General features: G+C 55.7%; 2 protein-coding genes across 2 annotated transcripts in view; one reads left to right on the top strand and one right to left on the bottom strand.

The window, feature by feature from the left end:
- The window catches only part of LOC135404545 (zinc finger protein OZF-like), a 45,691-nt gene extending 34,592 nt beyond the window's left edge, over positions 1–11,099 (bottom strand). Inside the window, exons 1-2 of the mRNA XM_064639284.1 lie at positions 11,021–11,099; positions 9,591–10,254 (exon numbers count right to left, since the gene is read on the bottom strand). Of these exons, the coding sequence (XP_064495354.1) occupies positions 9,591–10,254; positions 11,021–11,099 (743 nt within the window). The remainder of the gene's footprint in view (positions 1–9,590; positions 10,255–11,020) is intronic.
- Positions 1–21,688, top strand: part of LOC135404965 (uncharacterized) — an 801,303-nt gene that overhangs the window by 326,813 nt on the left and 452,802 nt on the right. The gene's annotated exons all lie outside the window — the stretch shown is intronic.

The raw sequence follows: 21,688 nt of genomic DNA, 5'->3' as shown, positions 1-21,688 counted from the left end.
ACTGACCATAGCAAAGAGAATGTATGATGGTTGCCATGGTAACTTACTGAAGCAGTGGGTTGTATTATGGTTGCCATGGTAACTGATTCTAGCGAGGAGAATGTATGGTGGTTGCCATGGTAACTGACCATAGCAAAGGGAATGTCTGATGGTTGCCATGGTAACCGACAATAGCAATGCGAAGTATGATGGTTGCCATGGTAACTGACCGTACCAACAAGAATGTATGATGGTTGCCACAGTAACTGACAGTAGACATGAAAATGTATGGTTGTTGCCATGGTAAACGACCATAGCAATGAGAATGTATGGTGGTTGCCATGATAACCGACTGTAGTAATACAATGTATAATGTTTGCCATGGTAACTGACTGTAGCAGTGGGAGGTATGATGGTTACAATGGTAACTGACAATAGCAATGGGAATGTATGAGGGTTGCCATGGAAACTAACCATAACAAAGAGAATGTATGATGGTTGCCATGGTAACTGAATGGCAATAAGAATGTATGATGGTTGCCATGGTAACTGACCATAGCTATGGGAATGTATGATGGTTGCCATGGTAACCTATCATAGCAAGGGGAATAAATGATGGTTACCAAGGTAACTTACCGTAGCAACAGGAATGAATGATGGCTGCCATGGTAACTGTCAGTGGCAATGAGAATGTATGATGGTTGCCATGGTAACTGACAGTGGCAATGAGAATGTATGATGGTTGCCATGGTAACTGATGGTACCAATGGGAATGTATTCTGGTTGCCATGGTAAACAACCGTAGTAATACAATGTATGAGGTTTACCATGGTAACTGACCGTAGCAATGGGAATGTATAAGGGTTGCCATGGAAACCGACCATAGCAATGAGAATGTATGATGATTGCCATGGTAACTGACAGTAGCAGTGAGAATGTATGGTGGTTGCCACGGTAACCGACAAAAGCAATGGGAAGTATGATGGTTGCCATGGAAACCGACCATAGCAATGAGAATGTATGATGGTTGCCATGGTAACTGACAGTGGCAATGAGAATGTATGTTGGTTGCCATGGTAACCGACAATAGCAATGGGAAGTATGATGGTTGCCATGGAAACCGACCGTAGTAATGGGAATGTGTGATGGTTGCCATGGTAACTGACAGTGGCAATGAGAATGTATGTTGGTTGCCATGGTAACTGACCATAGCAAAGAGAATGTATGATGGTTGCCATGGTAACTGACAATAGCAATGGGAATGTATGAGGGTTGCCATGGAAACCAACTCTAGCAATGAGAATCTGTGAGGGTTGCCATGGAAACCGACCATCGCAATGAGAATGTATGATGGTTGCCATGGTAACTGTCAGTGGCAGTGAGAATGTATGGTGGTTGCCATGGTAACCGACAATAGCAATGGGAAGTATGATGGTTGCCATGGAAACCAACCATAGCAATGAGAATGTATGATGGTTGCCATGGTAACTGACAGTGGCAATGAGAATGTATGATGGTTGCCATGGTAACTGACCATAGCTATGGGAATGTATGATGGTTGCCATGGTAACCTATCATAGCAAGGGGAATAAATGATGGTTACCAAGGTAACTTACCATAGCAACAGGAATGTATGATGGCTGCCATGGTAACTGACAGTGGCAATGAGAATGTATGATGGTTGCCATGGTAACTGACAGTGGCAATGAGAATGTATGATGGTTGCCATGGTAACTTACTGTAGCAACAGGAATGTATGATGGTTGCCATGGTAACTGACAGTGGCAATGAGAATGTATGCTGGTTGCCATGGTAACTGACCATAGCAATGAGAATGTATAAGGGTTGCCATGAAAACTGACCATAGCAATAGAAATATGTGATGGTTGCCATGGTAACTGACAGTGGCAATGAGAATGTATGGTGGTTGCTATGGTAACCGACCATAGCAACGAGAATGTATGATGGTTGCCATGGAAACCAACCGTAGCAATGGGAATGTATGATGGTTTCCATTGTAACTGACTGTACCATTGGAAGTATGATGGTTGCCATGGTAACTGACCGTAGCAACAGTGGGGTATATGATGGCAATGAAAATGTATGGTGATTGCCATGGTAACTGACCATAGAAATGGGACTGTATGATGGTTGCTCTGGTAACCAACCATAACAGTGGGAATTTATGCTGGTTGCCATGGTAACTGATGGTAGCAATGGGAATGTATTCTGGTTGCCATGGTAACCAACCGTAGCAATACAATGTATGAGGTTTACCATGGTAACTGACCGTAGCAACAGGAATGTATGATGGCTGCCATGGTAACTGACAGTGGCAATGAGAATGTATGATGGTTGCCATGGTAACTGACAGTGGCAGTGAGAATATATGGTGGTTGCCATGGTAACCGACAATAGCAATGGGAAGTATGATGGTTGCCATGGAAACCGACCATAGTAATGGGAAGTATGATGGTTGCCATGGAAACCAACCATAGCAATGAGAATGTATGATGGCTGCCATGGTAACTGACCATAGCAAAGAGAATGTATGATGGTTGCCATGGTAAATGACTGTACCAGTGGAAATATTATGGGTTCCATGGTAACTGACCGAAGCAGTGGGTTGTATGATGGTTGCCATGGTAACTGACTGTAACAACGAGAATGTATGGTGGTTGCCACGGTAATGGACCATAGCAGTGGGAGGTATGATGGTTGCCATGGTAACTGACCATAGCAACGGGAATGTATGATGGTTTCCATGGTTATTGATTGTAGCAATGGAAATGTGTAATGGTTGCCATAGTAACTGACCATAGTAATGGGAATGTGTGATGGTTGCCATGATAACCCACTGTACCAGTGGGACATATGATGGTAGCCATCATAACTGATTGTAGCAATGGGACTGTATGATGGTTGCCATGGTAACTGACCGTAGTAATGGGAATGTGTGATGGTTGCCATGGTAACTGACCGTAGCAGTCTGTCCTAGTTGCAGGGGCCGGGACCAGTTTATCACTGTGTGAGTGCAACCAAAACTGTGTATTCTACACCCTCTGTGTCATTTCTGATGGACTTTTAAGAATGGATCCTTTTTCAGCAGTTGCCCAGGGCCCACCTGACGCCTCAGGCTACAAGCTGGGTGTGAAAGAACTGTGCAAGAAGTTCTCCTTTGTCTTCACACTCATGACTCAGCTGTGATAACTCCCCTCTGGGGAGGCATTAGCACCTTCACACCCAGCCTGAGGGGTCATCTCTGCCAATGGGCCTCCTTGGACTGGCAGAACAGGCAGCTGCAACACCCAGACCTTCAAACACTCCAAAAATACCCCATGACTCACAGAGTTAAATTGCCCATTGTGAAACTCTCTGACCTGGGGGAGGTGCTGGACATCCTCACCTGAACCTGAGCACATATTCTCTTGGGGTTTGGGGACTTCTGGTGCCACTCGTGGGATCGAGAGGAAGACCAGAACTCCAACAGGACTGCCACTGCCACTCTTGACAGGGCTGCCATCACTACCTCAACAGAACTACCACCATCATCTGGACCAACAGGTTTTCCTTTCCTTTTACTTTGCACCCTGGGGGGCCACTTGGTGCTCAGCACTGTTCTGTTCTTGTCCCAGGGTGCTGGTTTATACAGCTATTTTTGTGGGTTAAAACCATTTTTCTCTGTATCATTGTATTTATTGTAATCTTCTTAGTAAATTGTAAGTCTGACTTGTAATCCCTCGGGTGGGCTCATTTCTCCCTCCGGTTTACTTTTAACCAAGCACACAATGGGAATGTCTGATGGTTGCCATGGTAACTGACCATGGCAAGGGGGCTCAGTGCCGTTGCCCATGGCTTCCACTTCTGCAAATTGGCTTCACTCACCTTCTCCTTCAGCAGCCTCAGCCACTCGTCATGGGGGCCCCACACAGCAGCTTCCCCCCTCCGTGAGGTTCTACAGCAGCCCATGGTTCCTTTGGCCCCAGAAGGTCCTGCAGTGTCCTGATGGCCCCTTGATTCCGTGAGGCTTCACAGTGTCCCAGGGTCTCCCTGCTTCCATGAGTTTCCCCAGTGTCCCAGGTTTCCTTTGGTGCCATGAGACCCAGATGTGAAGCCGTGGCCCCTTGATTCCACGAGGTTTTGCAGTGTCATGAAGGCTCCTTTCTGCCATGAGGTTCTGCACAGTCTCAGGGTTCCTCTGCTTTCAGGAGGTTCCGCAGTGTCCCGGTGGCCCCTTGATTCCATGACAATCCCAAACGTCACAGGCTTCCTTTGGTTCTAGGAAGCCCTGCATGTCCCAATGGCCCCTTGATGCCATGAGTTTTCACAGTGTCCCCATTTTCCCTTGGTTCCATGAGGACCTGCACTGTCACAACAGTCCCTTGATTCCGTGAAGTTCCAGTCTCCCAGGACTTCTTCATCTCCATGAGACTCCGCAGGGTCACAATGGTCCCTTGATTCTGTGAGATTCCACAGTGTCCCAGGATTCCTTTGCTTCCCTGGGCCCTGCAGAGTCACAATGGACTGTTGATTCCATGACGTTCCACAGTGTCAAAATGGCCCCTTGATTCTGGGAGGTTCCACAGCATCCCAAGATTCCTTTGGATCCAGAAGGCCCAGGAGTGTCACAATGGCCCCTTTGATTCCATGAGGTTCTTCAGTGTCACAATGGCCCTTTGTTTCTGTGAGGTTCCACAGTGTCCAAGGATTCCTTTGGTTCCATGAAGCCCTGCAGTGTCACAAGGGGTTGTTGATTCTGTGCCATTCTGCGGGGTCACAAAGGCCACTTGGTTCCACGAGTTTCCTCAGTGTCCCAGGCTTCCCTTGGTTCCATGAGGTCCTGCAGGGTCACAGGCACCCCTTGATCGCATGTGGTTTCAGTGTCCCAAGTTTCATTATATTCCATGAGGCCCTGCAATGTCACAATGGCCACACAAATCCATGAGGTTCCCCAGTGTCACAATGGCCCAGCGATTCCATGAAGTTCCAAAATGTCCCAGAGTTTCTTTGCTTCCGTGAGGTCCCCCATGTCACACTGGCCACTTGATTCCATGAGATTCTGCAGTCTCCCAGGTTTCCTTCAGATCCAGGAGGCCCTCCAGTGTCAGAATGGCCCTTTGATTCCATGAAGTTCCACACTCTCCCAGAATTCCTCTGGTTCCACGAGCTTCACAGTGTCTCAATAGGCCCTTGACTCCATGAGGTTCCTCACTGTCCCAGAGTCCCTTTGGTTCCACGAGACCCTGAAGTGTCACAACAGCTGATGTCACATCCATCATATATCACATCTCTCCTGTGACATCATATCATCCCTGTGATATCATGTCCTCCCCTGTGACATCACATCCTTCCTGTGACATCACATTCTCCCCTGTGACATCACATCCAGTCACATCCAGATCCATCCCAAGGTTGGGGGTGTGTGTGAGACAGGCAGAACCACAAATGCCTGCACAGCCCAGAGCAGTCAGTGTGGGGCTGTGCTTGCTGCTGCAGAGACCCCCAGGGAACAAACCCAGGCACGAGTTTGGGGGGCTGTGTGTGTGTCCCTAAGGAGGACACTTGCCTTATTATTGCTTATTATTTGTAATATCTTACAGATCTATCATACAACACCTAAGGATGGATTCTGTAGAATATGTGCCATAGATATTTGGGTTGGGTCTGGCTGAGCTGCAGTTCAGTTCCCCACAGCAGCCCTCCCAGGGCTGGGCTTGGCATTGGCAGCTGGAAGGGGGTTGAGAACACCCCAGTGTTTTGGGCACTGCTGAGCACAGCACCAACACTGGGACATTCCTTCCTTAGCTGAGGGCAAGAGCCTGGCAGGGGACCCAAGTAGGCCAGCTGAGCCCAACTGACCCAAGGGACATTGCAGACCATGGGAGGTCAGCTCAGCTCTAAAAGCTGAGGCAGGGAGCAGGAGGGGGGCATTCATTGTCTGATGGCTGCCTGCTGAGGAACCGTCCCGCGGACCCAAGCCCTGCTCCTCGGGAGTGGCCGACCATGGCTGCTCATGGGAAGCAGAGAACAAACCCTGCTGTCTTTTGCTTTAAATAAACGGCCTTATGTCAACCCTGCTATCTTTGGCTTCTGCGTGCTCATCGCTTTAATTTTTTCTTTAAATAAACTGTCTTAACCCACAAGTTGTTTTTTTTTTCCACCTTACTTTCTCCCATGTCCTGTTGGGAAGGGGAGTGATAGAGCGGCTGGGAGGGCACCTGGTGTCCAGCCAAGGTCAACCCACCACACACCTGAACACTTCCAGAGACTCCACCACCTCCCTGGGCTACTTGTGCCAATGCCTGAACACTCTTTCAGTGGAAAAAGGGTTTTTGAATATCTAATCTAAGCCTCACCTGATGCAAGTTAAGGCCGTTTCCTATCTTCTGTCACTAAAGGCTTTGCAGAAGAGACCAACCCCCAACCCACTAAAACCTCCTTTCAGGTCATTGTAGAGAGCAATGAGGTCCCCCCTGAGCCTCCCCTTCTCCACACTCAACAAGCCCAGTTCCCTCAGCCATCCCTCAGCAGACATGTTTTCCAGAGCCTTCCCCAGCTCCGTTCCCTGCTCTGGACACGCTCCAGCCCCTCCAGGGCCTTTTGGCACTGAGGGGCCACAACTGGACACAGCACTCCAGGTGGGGCCTCCCCAGTGCCCAGCACAGAGGGGCAATCAGTTCTTTGCTCCTGCTGGCCACACTCTTCTCCACAAAGGCCACGATGCCCTTGGCCTTCTTGCCCCCCTGGGCACACTCTGCCTCATATCCAGCCGCTGTCAAGCAGCACCCCCAAGTCCCTTCCTGCTGAGCAGCTCTCCAGCCCCTCTGTCCCCAGCCTGGAGCATTCCAGGGGGTTGTTGGGAGCCAAGGGCAGGCCCTGACACTTGGCCTTTCTTGATCCAGCCTGTCCAGATCCCTCTGCAGAGCCTTCCTGCCCTCCAGCACATCCACACTCACACCCAACGTGGTGTTGTCCACGACTTTCCTGAGGGGGCACTCGATCCCATGGCCCAGATCACCCAGAACGATGTTAAACAGGAGCAGCCCCAACCCTGAGCCCTTGGGAACCCCACTAGTGACCGGCCCCAACTGGATTTCCTTCTATTCCCCACTACTCCCTGGGCCATCAGACACTTTGTCACCCAGCAAACAGTTCCCTGGGCAAACCATGAGCAGCCAGTTTGTGCAGGAGATGCTGGGGGAGATGGTGCCAAAGGCTTTCTGGAATTCCAGAGAGACAAATCCCAGCCTTTCCCTCAGCTGCTGAGCGGGTCCTTTGTCAGAGAAGGAGATGAGGTTGGTCAGGCAGGACCTGCCTTTCCCAATCCCACGCTGGCTGGGCCTGATCCCCTGGTTGTCCTGCCCGTGCCATGGGATGGCACTGAGGAGGATCTGCTGCATGGACTTCCCTGGTCCTGAGGTCAATGGGACAGGCCAGGAGTTGCCCAGATGCTCCTTTTGGCCCCTCCTGTGCATGGGCATCCCATTTGCTTGTTGCCAGTCAGCTGGGACTTGTGCAGTTGTGCAGCACTGCTGGGGAATGAGTGAGAGTGGCTTGGCCAGCTCTTTCTCCAGCTCCCTCATGACCCTTGGCTGCATCCCATGTGGGCCCAGGCACTTGGGGGGATCTCACTGGCAGAGCAGGTCACTGACCATTTCCTCCTGCATTGTGGGGGCTTCTCTCAGCTCCCCATCACCAGCTTCCAGCCAAAGCCTGCCTGCCAGGTGTCCAAAGGGTCAGTTCTGCTGCCCCCTCCTTCCTTCCCCCACAATGGAAAACTCCCTCATTTTGGGTCCATGTGCCCCAGACAGCTCTGACCACCACCTCACCCACCAGTCCCTGAATAATGGGATGCTTTGGGTTGGGAGGGGCCTTCAAGAGCATCTCAGCACCCTCAGAGTCAAGAATTCCTTCCTACTATCTCTTCCAACCCTTCCCTCTATCCGTGTGAAGCCACTGCCCCTTGTCCTGTCACTCCAGGCCCTTGTCCAAAGTCTCTCTCCATCTTTCTGGTTGGCTCCCTTCAGGCACTGGAAGGCCACAATCAGGTCAGCACAAAGCCTTCTCTTCTCCAGCCTGAACAATCCCAGTTTTCTCAGCCCTGAGATATTTCTGAACCTCCCAGAATCCAGGGGCCATTGGGACCCTGCAGAACCTCCTGCATTCAAGTGCTCCTTGTGAAACTGCAGGCTCTCCTGGAACCCAAGGATTCCTGGAACACTGCAGAGCTCACGGAACCAAGGGGCCACTGTCCCACTGCAGCTCCTTCTGAAGCACAAGGGACCCTGGGACAGTGGGAAATCTCTGAGAATCCAAAGGGCATTTGGGGACTGCAGGGCATCATGGAACTAAAGGAACCCTTGGAGACTGGGGAGGCTCATGGAATCCAGGGGCCATTGGGACATGTGGGGCCTCCTGGAAGCAAAGGAACCCTGAGAATTTCTGTGGGAACAACAAAAGGCAGGAGCTGCAACTCTCAGTTAATCAGGATCAACAAGGAGTGTTTTGGCCTTGACTGGTGTTTTCCATCCAGAGAGTGCTGTTTGCCTAAGTGGAAAACCACTTGGAACGCTCTGCATGGCAGCCTGTGTTTTTCTCTGGTGGCTGAACACACTCAGCACATGAGGGGAGGGGAATGTGTGGGATCAGGGCACTGCTTTGGGGCCATGCCAGGAATTCCAGTGGACTAAAAGACAAACCCCAGGTGCTGTTTCCAAAGGAACCCCAGTGAAAGGGGGACGCCGGAAAGATGGGAGGACAAGTCCCGGAATGGAACTCTGTGTGTGCAGCCTCATTTTCTCCTTCAGTGCCCACAGGAGAGGGGGCAAAAAGTATTGGTTGGGACCCCTAAACTGTTTTGGGGGAAAATTGGAGATTGAAGGGACAATGGGAAAGTGGGAGGAACAGGGAAAAGGTTGGAAAAGGAGGGATAGTCCCATGGGGGTCTTTGGGCACAAGGGGGCTAAGAAATGGGGGGGCAGGCCTTGAGCTTCCAAGTTCCTGTGGTGTGCTGGGGGCTGCTGGATCCTATATCAGCCTTGGATCAGGCCAACAGTTTCAGATTAGAGGAATTACAGAGGTGTGACTGAAGCACTTTGGTCCCCCAGGTTTTACTGATGGCAAATCAGATCTATTGATAGAAATGAATTTATTTAGAGATACAAATGATCAGACAAAAGATCTTCATCACAATTAGTGCACAATATACACACTAAAACTACCAGGAGTACAGGATAAGATAGGACAGTGCTCTACACTAAAGCAATTGTTGAAGCAATTCTACTCAAGCTGCCACAAAAGCAATAATTCTTAATTAGAGATGGATGGAACTCCCCCAGATCAACACCCGTGGGGAGATCTGTGCTCTCAACCTCCAGAACTCACCTTGGGGGTTCCCAGCCAAAGAAGGAATCTGCACACACACCCCTCCAAGAAGGGTTCTGTTGGAAGAAGCTGCCCCTGGGAAAGGGGACTGGCCCATTCTGGTCAAAAGGGATGGACTGACAGTCACTGGACTCCAGGGGTTGCCTCAACATCAGGGGCTTCATTCGGGGTGGAAGCAGTGGCCGAAGCTCTTCCTGCAGTCGGGGCACTGGTAGGGCTTCCCTTACTGGTGGGTCCGTTGGTGTTTGGTCAAGTGACACCTCTGGGTGAAGCTCTTTCCACACTCCCCACACTTGTAGGGCCTCTCCCCTGTGTGGATGCGCCGGTGTGCGACGAGGTTACCGTTCTGGTTGAAGCCCTTCCCGCAGTCGGTGCAGCGGAAGGGCCTCTCATCCGTGTGTGTCCGCTCGTGCTGGAGGAGACTGGAGCTGGTCTGAAACCTCTTCCCACATTCCCCACACGTGTAGGGCCGTTCCCCAGTGTGGATGAGCTGGTGGGTGCGGAGGCTGGAGCTGTCACTGAAGCTCTTCCCACATTCCCTACATGTATAGGGCCGTTCCCCAGTGTGGATGTGATGGTGGGTGAGGAGGGCAGTGCTCCTCCTGAAGCTCTTCCCGCATTCCAAGCATCTGAAGGGCTTCTCCCTGCTGGGAGGCTGCTCAGGGACCACCAGCTCAGAGCTCCCGCTCAAGCTCCGGCCGCCTTCCCGGCACAGGCTGGCTCTTTCCTCCTCAGAGCACCCTGGGATGGCTTTGGAGCCCCTCCTGCGGGGGGATCTCCGGCCCTTTTCCTCCCCGCTGCCTTCCTGCGCCGTGGAGCCCTTCAAAACGGCCTCTCCCACCAGGGTCTCACGGGGGGATTTGTCCTCCGGGCTCTCCGTCCTCAGCTCGGGGCCTGGGGCAGGAAGCAAGAAGGACAGGGAGGGGATTTGCCTCCGGCCCACAGGGAAGGCCAAGGACATCCCCCCAACTCCGGCCCCGGCAGGACGGCGGCGCCAGCGGGGTTGTCCTGCAGCCGGGGCCATGCTCGGCTGACAGAGCCAGCACAACACCCGCCCAAAGGGACACTGACTGCCTCCTCACCTGCCTGGGGGGCCCAAGGCATCTTCCTCTTCCTCGCAGCCTCCTCCTCCATCCGCCCAAGCTTTGGGAAGGACAAATCCTGAGGGGGGGGAAAACAAGGGCTGAGTGCGTTGGCTTGGGGGTTCCTCCTGCCCAAGTCCATCTCTAAAACTCACTGGGTATCCTTTCTCCATAAAAACCTCCAAAACACCAAGATTCAGCCCAGGAAAATCCAAGCCACTGACATTCAGGCAAAAAACTCCTCAGAAATAGTGAGATGAACCTCCCCAAACTGCAAAAAGTTAAGATTCAGCTGAAAAATACTCTAAAAAGTTGAGATTCAGCCCAAAAAATTCGCCCAGAAATTCCCCCTCTCTGGTCTCTCCACTTTGGGGTTTGGAGGGTCTCCTCTCTCTGGGATGCTGGGGGTCCCACTTAGGGATGCTGGGAGTGTTGGGGGTCCCAAGGGTCCCTTCTCCTGTGACTCTCACCTTTGGGGTGCCCCGTTCCCAGACATTCCCCTTCTCCAGGTTCTCCACTTCACTGTCCTGGGGATCCCAGGTGTCCCCACTGTTCAGACTTCCCCTTCTCTGCGCCCCTGATTTCAGGCTCCCAGGGCTCCTCCCTCTCCGTGCTCCCCCCTCCAGGCTGCCGGGGGTCCCCCAGCTCCACCATCGCCCCGCTCCGCCCTCCACACTCAGCAGCTCCCGGGCTCCACACCCACCCCCGGCACTCCCTGGAGGCCCCAAACCCGCTGTGTCCCCCCCGCTGGCACCGGGCTGACAATGGAGCCGGCGGGGCCTGACCCAGCAACACCAACCCCCACCGTGGGGGGGACCCGCATCCCCCCACCCACCGCCGGGGCTCTGCTTCCAACCCAGCCTGGCACCCCCAAAAAACACCTCCAGCCCACCCCGAAGAGGCCCCAAGGGCACAGCACTGCACAAGGGCCAGGTGTGCCCAAGGCAACCCAACAGCCCCACAGGTGGGGGGACACCAGAAACTTCCCCAGGGCAACAAGAGCAGGGAGCGGATCGGGCCCCCTGACACAGGGACGGGCTCTGGGTTCAGCCTGACCAGGGGCAATTTGGCACCAACAGCACGGCCCCGACCGCTGGCTCAGAACAGGGGGCCCAAGCTCCCCCCTCTCCAGGCTCTCACAGCTCCCCCCTCTCTCCAGCCTCCACCACTCTCCAAGGATCAAGTCATGGGGACAACAAGGCACCCCCACTGCACATCCACTCCCACTCTCCCTCCTCCGCCTAGCTCCCCTTTCCCACCGCTTTCCCAAACTGTTCTCCAGTGTGGATGTCCTTGTGCCGGATCAGGTGAGAGCTTCGACTAAAGCTGCTGCTGCCACACTTGTAGGGCCTCTCCCCAGTGTGGATGCGCCGGTGGGTGACAAGGTTGAAGTTCCGCTTGAATCCCTTCCCGCAGTCGGTGCAGCGGAAGGGCCTCTCATCCGTGTGTATGTGCTCATGCCTGAGGAGACTTGAGCTGCTCTGAAACCTCTTCCCACATTTCAAGCACTTGTAGGGCCGTTCTCCAGTGTGGATGCGCCAGTGGATGCGGAGACTGCAGCTCTGGCTGAAGCTTTTCCCACATTCCCCACACGTGTAGGGCCGTTCCCCTGTGTGGATGGCTGGTGGCAGAGGAGGTTGCTGCTCTTCCCGAAGCTCTTCCCACATTCCAAGCATCTGAAGGGCTTCACCCTGCTGGGAGGCTGATCAGGGACCACCAGCTCAGAGCACCCCCTCAAGCTCCGGCCGCCTTCCCGGCACAGGCTGGCTCTTTCCTCCTCAGAGCACCCTGGGATGGCTTTGGAGCCCCTCCTGCGGGGGGATCTCCGGCCCTTTTCCTCCCCGCTGCCTTCCTGCACCGGGGAGCCCTTCAAAACGGCCTCTCCCACCAGGGTCTCACGGGGGGATTTGTCCTCCGGGCTCTCCGTCCTCAGCTCGGGGCCTGGGGCAGGAAGCAAGAAGGACAGGCAGGGGATTTGCCTCCGGCCCACAGGGAAGGCCAAGGACATCCCCCCAACTCCGGCCCCGGCAGGACGGCGGCGCCAGCGGGGTTGTCCTGCAGCCGGGGCCATGCTCGGCTGACAGAGCCAGCACAACACCCGCCCAAAGGGACACTGACTTCCTCCTCACCTGCCTGGGGGGCCCAAGGCATCTTCCTCTTCCTCGCAGCCTCCTCCTCCATCCGCCCAAGCTTTGGGAAGGACAAATCCTGATGGGGGGGAAAACAAGGCCTAGCACGTTGGCTTGGGGGTTCCTCCTGCCCAAGTCCATCTCTAGAACTCACCAGGCATCCTGTGACCATAAAAACCTCCAAAACACCACGATTCAGCCCAGAAAAACCCAAACCATCGAGATTCAGGGAAAAACCCCATCAGAAATAGGAAGAAGACCCTTAGTCCCTCAAACTGCATAAAGCTGAAATTCAGCTAAAAATACTCCAAAATATGAAGATTACCCCAAAAAATTCTCCCAGAAGTTCCCCCTCTCTGGTCTCTCCCTTCTAAGGTTTGGAGGGTCTCCCCCGTCTGGGACGCTGGGGGTCCCACTTAGGGATGCTGGGAGTGTTGGAGGTACAAAGGGTTCCTTCTCCTGTGACTCTCGCCTTCAGGATGCTGCATTCACAGACATTCCCCCTCTCCAGGTTCTCCACTCTGTTGTCCCAGGGATCCCAGGGGTCCCCAATGTCCAGGCTTCTCCTTCTCTGCGCCCCTCGTTTCAGGCTCCTGGGGGTCCTGGGGCTCCTCCCTCTCCGTGCTCCCCCCTCCAGGCTGCCGGGGGTCCCCCAGCTCTGACATCTCCCCGCTCCGCCCTCCACACTCGGCAGCTCCCGGGCTCCACACCCACCCCCAGCACTCCCGGGGGGCCCCAAACCCGCTGTGTCCCCCCCGCCGGCACCGGGCTGACAATGGAGCCAGCGGGGCCTGACCCAGCAACACCAAGCCCCACCATGGCGGGGACCCGCATCCCCCCACCCACCGCCGGGGCTCTGCCCCCAACCCAGCCCGGCACCCCCAAAAAACACCTCCTGCCCACCCCCAAGAGCCCCCAGGGGTGGAGCAAGAACAGGAACAGCAGGAGAACAATTACCCCCAACCCATGGGTGCCCGGGAATGGGAAACTTGTACCAGATATCCTGGGGGGAGCACGGGGGGTCAGGACATACTCAGGCTACCAGCACAGATTTCCCTGCAAAGTCTGCAGTGGGTCAAGCTCTGGAGAGAAGATTGTGCCCCATGGATGGGATTGCAGAGGCTCCCTCAGGTCCCCAGCAGGAATCAGAAACCAGGACTATACACAAAAGCCCACCCTGAAGAGTTCTGTAGGAGTGTCCTGTAGGGAGGGGACAGTGTCACCCCACAAGGGCGGGGCTGGCAAGTGGGAGGCTGCTCCAGGGCTCTGCAAGAGGCCTCGTGCTCTGCTCGGCCCCAGCACTGCCTGGTACCAACACCCCCGGCTGCCCCCGGTCCTGGGCAGCTCTGCTGCCACAGGCTGTGCCCTCACCGTGGCCCTGCAATGGCCCTGCCTGTCCCTCACCCGGGGCCCTGCCCGTGGCCCTGTCCCTTGGCTCTCTCTCTGCCAGCTCAGTGTGGGGCACACGGGCTGGGGGTCCCTCCCAAGCCCCCCGGGCAGCCGGCGTTGGCTGGGGGGATGTGAGGGCTGGGCCTGCTCAGCACAGCCCCGGCCTCGTGCCCAGCACCTCTTTCCTGACCCACACAAGAGCTTCCCGGCCCCCCCAGGGCTCCCCTGCTGCTGCCTCTGCTCCTGGCCCTGCCTTTGCTGCTCCCTTGGCTGGGGCAGCGGCTGCAGGGGGGGGATGGCAGCAGCTTCAGCTCCACGGCACTTCCTGGGGGGAGCTCAGCCCGGGGGGGACGGGCAGGGACCTGATGGGGATGGACAGGGGCCCAGCAGGGACAGACAGGGCCTGCAGGGGAAGGCACAGGGACAACCTGGACCCCCACACTGCCACGGCTGTCTCTGCTCCTCCTTGCAGGCTCTGTGGCCAGGCACAGTTTGTGTTCCTGGGTGCCCACCATCTCAGCACTTGGAGACACTCAAATCAGCGCCCGCAGCTCTGCAGCAAAGCCCCAGCTCACCTGGCACACAGGGGATGGACACAGCACCTGCTCGGGGATGGGCTCTCACAGCTTTGTCTTCTTTCCCACCACAGGGCTCTCCTTCCTCAGCAGCACCTCTGCCTTGCACTTATTCTCAGCCTCACCTCAGGGACAGCTCTGGGCTCACCTCCGCGCCACTTCTCAGCCTCACCTCAGGGCCTGGGCTCAAGGACAGGAACCTGCAGGGAGGGGACATCATGTGCAAGCTGAGGGCTGCCTGCTTGCACTGACCTCTGGGCTTCTTTCTCCTTCTACAACCAGCCCACAACTCAGCCTGCTTTTCTAACACCACACATTTACACACTAACCTTGGAGATAGATATGGACAGACATCTCTATCACCCTGGGGATAGAGCCTCAAGCATGTGCTGCCATAGGAATGGGAATCACAGAATCAGCTGGGTTGGAAAAGACCTCCGAGATCATCAAGTCCAACCCTTGATCCAACCCGACCGTGCTTCCCAGACCATGGCACTGAGGCCACATCCACTCTCACCTTCAACACCTCCAGGGACGCTGACTCCACCCCCTCCCTGCCCAGACCATTCCAAGGCCTGATTACTCTCTCTGTAAAAAATTGCTTCCTAATATCCAACCTAAACCTCCCCTGACACAGCTCCAGACCCAGCCCTCTAGTCCTACTGCTGCTTCCTGGCACAACAGCCCCACCCCCACCTGGCTCCAACCTCCTGGCAGGGACTTGCAGACAGTCAGGAGGTCTCCCCTGAGCCTCCTCTTCTCCAGCCTCAACACCCCCAGCTCCCTCAGCCTCTCCTCACACCATCTGTGCTCCACTCCCTTCCCCAGCCTCGCTGCTCTTCTCTGTTCCTGCTCCAGCCCCTCCAGGGCCTTCCTCAACTCAGGGGCCCAGAGCTGGACACAGCACTCCAGGGGTGGCCTCACCAGCGCTCACTCCAGCCCAACAATCACTTCCCTGCTCCTGCTGACACACTCTTCCTCACACAGGTCCCTCTGCAGAGCCCTCCTGCCTTCCAGCACATCAACACACCCCCAGCTTGGTGTCACCTGCACATTTGCTGATGAAATGCCTGGTTCTGCAGCAGCTGCAGATGCTCAAGGGGCAGCAGGACCAAGTCAGAGGCCTGGGGAGGCCTGGGGGGCTTTGGGGTCCAAGAGGGTCTTGGGGGAGCTGGGGAGGGGATCTGGGGATTCGGGGTACAAACCAGACCAGACCAGTACAGACCAAGACAGACCAGTACCTCCTCACTGCTCCCCAGATCTCTCTTGGAGCTGGGCCACGTTGTCCTGGGACACCTGAGCCCCCCCCCAGTGCCCTCCCAGTACAGCCCAGTGCCCCCAGTACAGCCCACTGTGTTCCTGTCCCAGGGTGCCGGGTGATCCCTCTTTGGGGGGAGTTGGAAGTGATTTGAGGGGGTGCTGGGGGAGATTTGGGGGGGTGGTTGGATAGGAATTTGGGGGGGTTTGGGGTGCTTTGGGTGCATTTAAGGGAGTTAAAAGGGGTCTTGGGAGGTCAAAGGATCTGTAGGGGGAGGGGATTAAAAGGAAAAGGGGGGTTAGGAGACATTTGGGAGGGGTTAATGATGTCTAGGGGGAAAGAGGAGGGGCTGCACCATGAGCAGGTGACTCCTGATACCCCCTTGGGGTTCCCAAGACTTTCTTAGTGTCCCTAATTTCCCCCTTAACACCCTGAGACCCCCCTGGTGTCTCCAATGTCCCCAGGGCCTCCCCATGGCCATAATTCCCCCCAATTCCACTGTCCCCACACCCCTCCTCATTGTCCCCACTGTCCCCAAACCCCATCCCTGATGTCCCCAATCCTCCATCTCCCTCCAGGAGCCCCCCCTGGACCCTCTGACCACAAAAATGCTCTCTCCCCCCACAGTAACAGAAAGACCAAGGGCATCTGGGGACACGTTGGGGACAGTTGGGGGGCTTTGGGGGGGCACTGGGAGGGACTGGGGGGTTACTGGGGGATTACCAGGACACACGGGGGGACACTGGCAGGTTACTGGGCCATACTGGGCGTTACTGGGTGCTCACTGGAGGATCACTGGGCCATACTGGGGGGCAGTGGGAGGTCACTGGGACACACTGGCTGGTCACTGAGGGGGTCACTGGGCCATACTGAGGGCCAGTAGGAGGTCATTGGGATATACTGGGGGCACTGGGATCCCCTTAGTCGGTTCTGCTACATCTTCCCCCCGGACTTTTGGGGGCACCCGCAGGACCCCTCCCCTGGGGGCTGGGAGATCCCCTGAACCCCACTGCTGGGCTTTAGGGGACACCCAGGCCCCCCTTCCTTTGGGGTCTCTGTGTGCTGAGTTTTGGGGGTCTCTGGGGTTCGAGGGGAGAATTGGGATCCCCTTTCCTTGAGGTTGGTTTGCTGGGCTGGCAGAGGTGCTGTGGTGGGATGGGAAATGGCATCACAGGAGTTTTATTTGGCCGTGGCCAGGTAGGACTGACACGGAGACGCCCCAAAATCCAGGCAAAACCCCTGAAATCCTCTCAGAAATCCACCCCTGGACCCATCAAAACCTCCTCAAAAACACCCCAAATCCCCTCAGAGACCTCATCTCCCCCCCAGGACACCCTAAGCCCTCTCAGTGACCTGCAAAACCCACCTGGGACCCCCAGGCCCTTTCAGGGACCCCCAAAACCCCCTCAGGGACCCTCAAACCCCTCTGGGACTCCCGAAATCCCCCTAGAAACCTCCAAAACTCCTTCAAAGACCCTCCCCCCAAAGCCCCCCAGGACCTCCCAATTCCCTCGGAAACTCCAAAACTCCCTCAGGGATTCACAAACCCCTTCAGGGACCTTCAACCTCCCTCCTAAGTCTCCTCAGGACACAAAACCCCTTCAGAGACCCCCCCAAAACCTCCTCAGGGACCCCTAAAAGCCCCCAAGGGACCCCAAAACTACAGAACAGCAGAAGAGCTTTCTGTAAAGGAAGGGAGCAAAGAATCTGAGAAGGAGGAGACCAAGGAAAAACTGAAGCAAAGCAATAAAATCATCCTGGCCCTTGCAGTTTTTCCTTCACCTTTTTCTCACTTTTCCTTTTTTTAGGGTTCTTTTTTTGGTTGGGTGGTTTCAAAGTATTTTTCCGAGAGGCTTTCTCAGGAATCGAATCACCCTTCCGGGTTCTTGGGAGGCCTCTGGGTCCCGCGGCCCCCGAGAGGGTCCTCCGAACCTCCGAACCCCCCGCGCTAAACCCTCCCGAGCCCTCCAGCCTTTCCCCCCACAGCCGCGCTCCCCGCAGCCCCCGAGGGGATCCCCAGACCCCGCTCTCCCGCACCCCCCGCCTGCACTCAGAGCTCACCGACCGACCCGCCGCCATCACCGATTCCCGGCAGCCAACGCGGCAGGGGCGGGGGCGGGGCTGCGGGGGCGTGGCCGCGCGCTGATTGGCTGCGGCGGCGTTCTCTGAACGCGGTGCGCGCGCAGCCGGGACTCGGTGATGGCGGCGGGGCCTGCGGTTCGCTCTGAGTGCTGTGAGTCCCCCCGGGGGGGCTCGGGAGGGTTTAGCGGGGGGGTTCGGGGATAACCGAGGAGGTTTTGAGGGGTCCCTGAGGGAGTTCGGTGTCCTGAGGGGACTCAGGGGGTGGTTGAAGGTTCCTGAAGGGGTTTGGGGGTCTCTGAGGGGGTTTTGGTTTCTGAGGAGATTTGGGGGGTGCCAGGTGGGCTTTGGGGGTCTCTGAGGAGGTTTGGGGGTCCTGGCGGGACCTTTTAGGCAGTTTGGGGGTCTCTAGGGGGTTTATGGGTTCTTAGACAGTTTTGAGGGTCTCTGAGGGGGATTGGGGGGTCCCTAAAGGGGACTGAGGGGTCCCAGGTGGGTTTTGCGGGTCACTGAGAGGGTTTAGAGGGTGCTGGGGAGGGATGAGGTCTCTGAGGGCATTTGAGGGGACCTTGAGAAGGTTTTGATGTGTCGAGGGGGGGCTTTCAGGGGTTTTGAGGGCATTTTGGGGGGTCCCCTAAAGCCCAGCAGTGGGTCCAGGGGGTCCCCCAGCCCCAAAAAGAAGGGGTCCTTAGGATGGCCCCCAAAATCCGGGGGGGGAAATGTACCACATCCGGGTAAGGGGATCCCTAGACCCCAGTATATCCCAGTGACTTTCTAGTGACCCCTTCAGTGACCAGCCAGTGTGTCCCAGTGACCTCCCACTGCCCCCCAGGATGGCCCAGTGATCCTGCAGTGAGCACCCAGTAACCCCCAGTATGACCCAGTAACCTCACAGTGTCTCCCCGTGTGTCCTGGTAATTTCCCAGTAACTCCCCAGTCCCTCCCAGTGCCCCCTGGTTCCCCCCCAGTGTGTCCCAGTATCCCCCAGTAATCACCCAGGGCCCTGCAAAGCCCCCCAACTCTCCCCAGTGTTTCCCCAGATGCCCTTGGCCTTTCTGTGAGTGTGTGTGGGGGGGTGTTTTTGTGGTCAGAGGGTCCAGGGGGGGCTCCTGGGGTGAGATGGAGGGTTGGGGACATCAGGGTTGGGGTTTGGGGACAGTGGGGAGGGGTTTGTGGACAGTGGAATTGGGGGTGCCTAGGGGGGAATTAGGGCTATGGGAAGTCCCTGGGAACATTGGAGACACCAGGGGGGTCTCGAGGTGTCAAGGGAGGAACTGGGGACACCAAGAGGGTCTTGGGGACACCAGGGGGGGTCTCAGGACTCACCTGCTCTTGGTGCAGCCCCTCCTCTGCCTGCCCAGGCCTCATTAACCCCCCCCAAATGTCTCCTAACCTCCATTTTCCCTTTAATCCCCTCCCCCCATAGGTACCTCTGACCCCCCAATGTCCCCAAGACCTCTTTTAACTTCCCTAAAGGCACTCAAAACCCCCCAAATCCCCATCCAAACTCCTCAGATCCCCCCAAATCTCCCACAGCCCCCGCTCAAATCACTTCCAATCCCCCCCAAAGAGGGATCACCCAGCACCCTGGGACAGGAACACAGTGGGCTGTACTGGAGGCACTGGGCTGTACTGGGAGGGCACTGGAGGGGGCTCAGGTGTCCCACAACAATGTGGCCCAGCTCCAGGAGAGATCTGGGGAGCAGTGAGGAGGTACTGGTCTGTCCTGGTCTGTCCTGCTCTGTCTTGGTCTGTACTGGTCTGTACCCCCAATCCCCAAAGCCCCTCCCCAGCTCCCTCAGGACCCTCCTGGACCCCAAAGCCCCCCAGGTCCCCTTCAGCCCCTGACTTGGTCCTGCTGCCCCTTGAGCATCTGCAGCTCCTGCAGAACCCAGCATTTCTTTGCTCCCCACAGGGTCTTTCCCACACCCAGAATGGAATCTGGAGGCAGCAGGATGTGCACAGGGCTCCCATTTCCTACAGTGCAAAGGGGCTGCAGGGAATGATTCCCCTGCTCTTGCAAATCTGCCAAAACCTGCAGGGCACAGAAGGGGGAGCTTCAGGAATTTGCTGACCTTGGGAGTGGAGCTCACAGGGTATTGAGAGGAACATATCCCTCAAATACAATCTCTCTGCATACACAATATCTGTCTGGACAGGCAGATAAAGGAATAATCAGATATATTCTGTATCATATATATGGCACATATTCTATAGAATCCATCCTTAGATGTTGTATGATAGATCTGTAAGATATTACAAATAATAAGCAGTAATAAGGCAAGTGTCCTCCTTAGGGACACACACTTCAGAAGGGAACTTGCACTTGACCCCCTCCATATTCAGCTTTGAGCCACCCAGTGCCACAGAGGGGGACAGAGCTCCTGTGGAACATTCTATTCCACTGACACAGAGCAAGGAATAAACCCAAACTATTGCCTGGGTTTGTTCCCTGGGGGTCTCTGCAGCAGCAAGCACAGCCCCACACTGACTGCTCTGGGCTGTGCAGGCATTTGTGGTTCTGCCTGTCTCACACACACACAAAAGTCTGGTTAGTGCTGCCCTCAGGAAAACCCCCCAACCTTGCTCCAGCTAAAGCCGTGGAATTTGTCTTTGTTTCCCTTGGGTTCAGGGTCAGGCTGTGCCTGTGTCCAGCCCAGAGGCTCAGAAAAGCATTTCTCCCATCCCACTGCAATCTGCTGCTGCAGACAGGACCCAGGCACTGGTGGCACTGGGAGTGAACAGCAGAGTGTTTCCAGGGGCTCTCTGAAGGAACACAAGTGTCCAAAGAAACCAGCACAAGTGTCCACAGAACTCCCAGTCCTTTATCCCTGAATGAGCTTGTTCAGCCCAGGAAAAACTGTCTAAGTTTTATTTCCATGGAAGGAGGTTTTTCCCACTTTAACACCAGTTTAGTTCCAAACCAGTTTCTTCATTTCCTCCTCCCAATTTCCCTGAAGGACACTGACAGGGGCCATGGACACTGACAGGGATCACAGAGTTTGTCCCTTGGCCATACAGCTCCTGCTGTTTGGCAGCACAGGAGAGGTTAATTAGAGCCCAGGCTCCAATCCCAGGGTGCGCCTTGAAGATGAGCTTGAAATCAAATGACTTTCCTGCTGGAGGGTAAAATTCAGTCGCCATCACCTTTTTTTGTGCTGAATCTTCATATTTTGGAGTATTTTTTAGCTGAATCTCAACTTTTTTCAGTTTGGGGGACTAAGGGTCTTCTTGCTATTTCTGAGCCTTTTTTTTCCCTGAATCTTGTTGGTTTGGGTTTTTCTGGGCTGAATCTTGGTGGTTTGGGAGGTTTTTATGGACACAGGATGCCTGGTGAGTTCTAGAGATGGACTTGGGCAGGAGGAACCCCCAAGCCAACACACTCAGCCCTTGTTTTCCCTCCCATCAGGATTTGTCCTTCCCAAAGCTTGGGCGGATGGAGGAGGAGGCTGCGAGGAAGAGGAAGATGCCTTGGGCCCCCCAGGCAGGTGAGGAGGAAGTCAGTGTCCCTTTGGGCGGGTGTTGTGCTGGCTCTGTCAGCCGAGCATGGCCCCGGCTGCAGGACAACCCCGCTGGCGCCGCCGTCCTGCCGGGGCCGGAGTTGGGGGGATGTCCTTGGCCTTCCCTGTGGGCCGGAGGCAAATCCCCTCCCTGTCCTTCTTGCTTCCTGCCCCAGGCCCCGAGCTGAGGACGGAGAGCCCGGAGGACAAATCCCCCCGTGAGACCCTGGTGGGAGAGGCCGTTTTGAAGGGCTCCCCGGCGCAGGAAGGCAGCGGGGAGGAAAAGGGCCGGAGATCCCCCCACAGGAGGGGC

Source organism: Pseudopipra pipra, chromosome W (assembly GCF_036250125.1).
Source record: "Pseudopipra pipra isolate bDixPip1 chromosome W, bDixPip1.hap1, whole genome shotgun sequence".
NCBI lineage: Eukaryota > Metazoa > Chordata > Aves > Passeriformes > Pipridae > Pseudopipra > Pseudopipra pipra.
The sequence above is the reverse complement of the archived record's forward strand: the minus strand, read 5'-3'. Positions and strand labels throughout refer to the sequence as shown.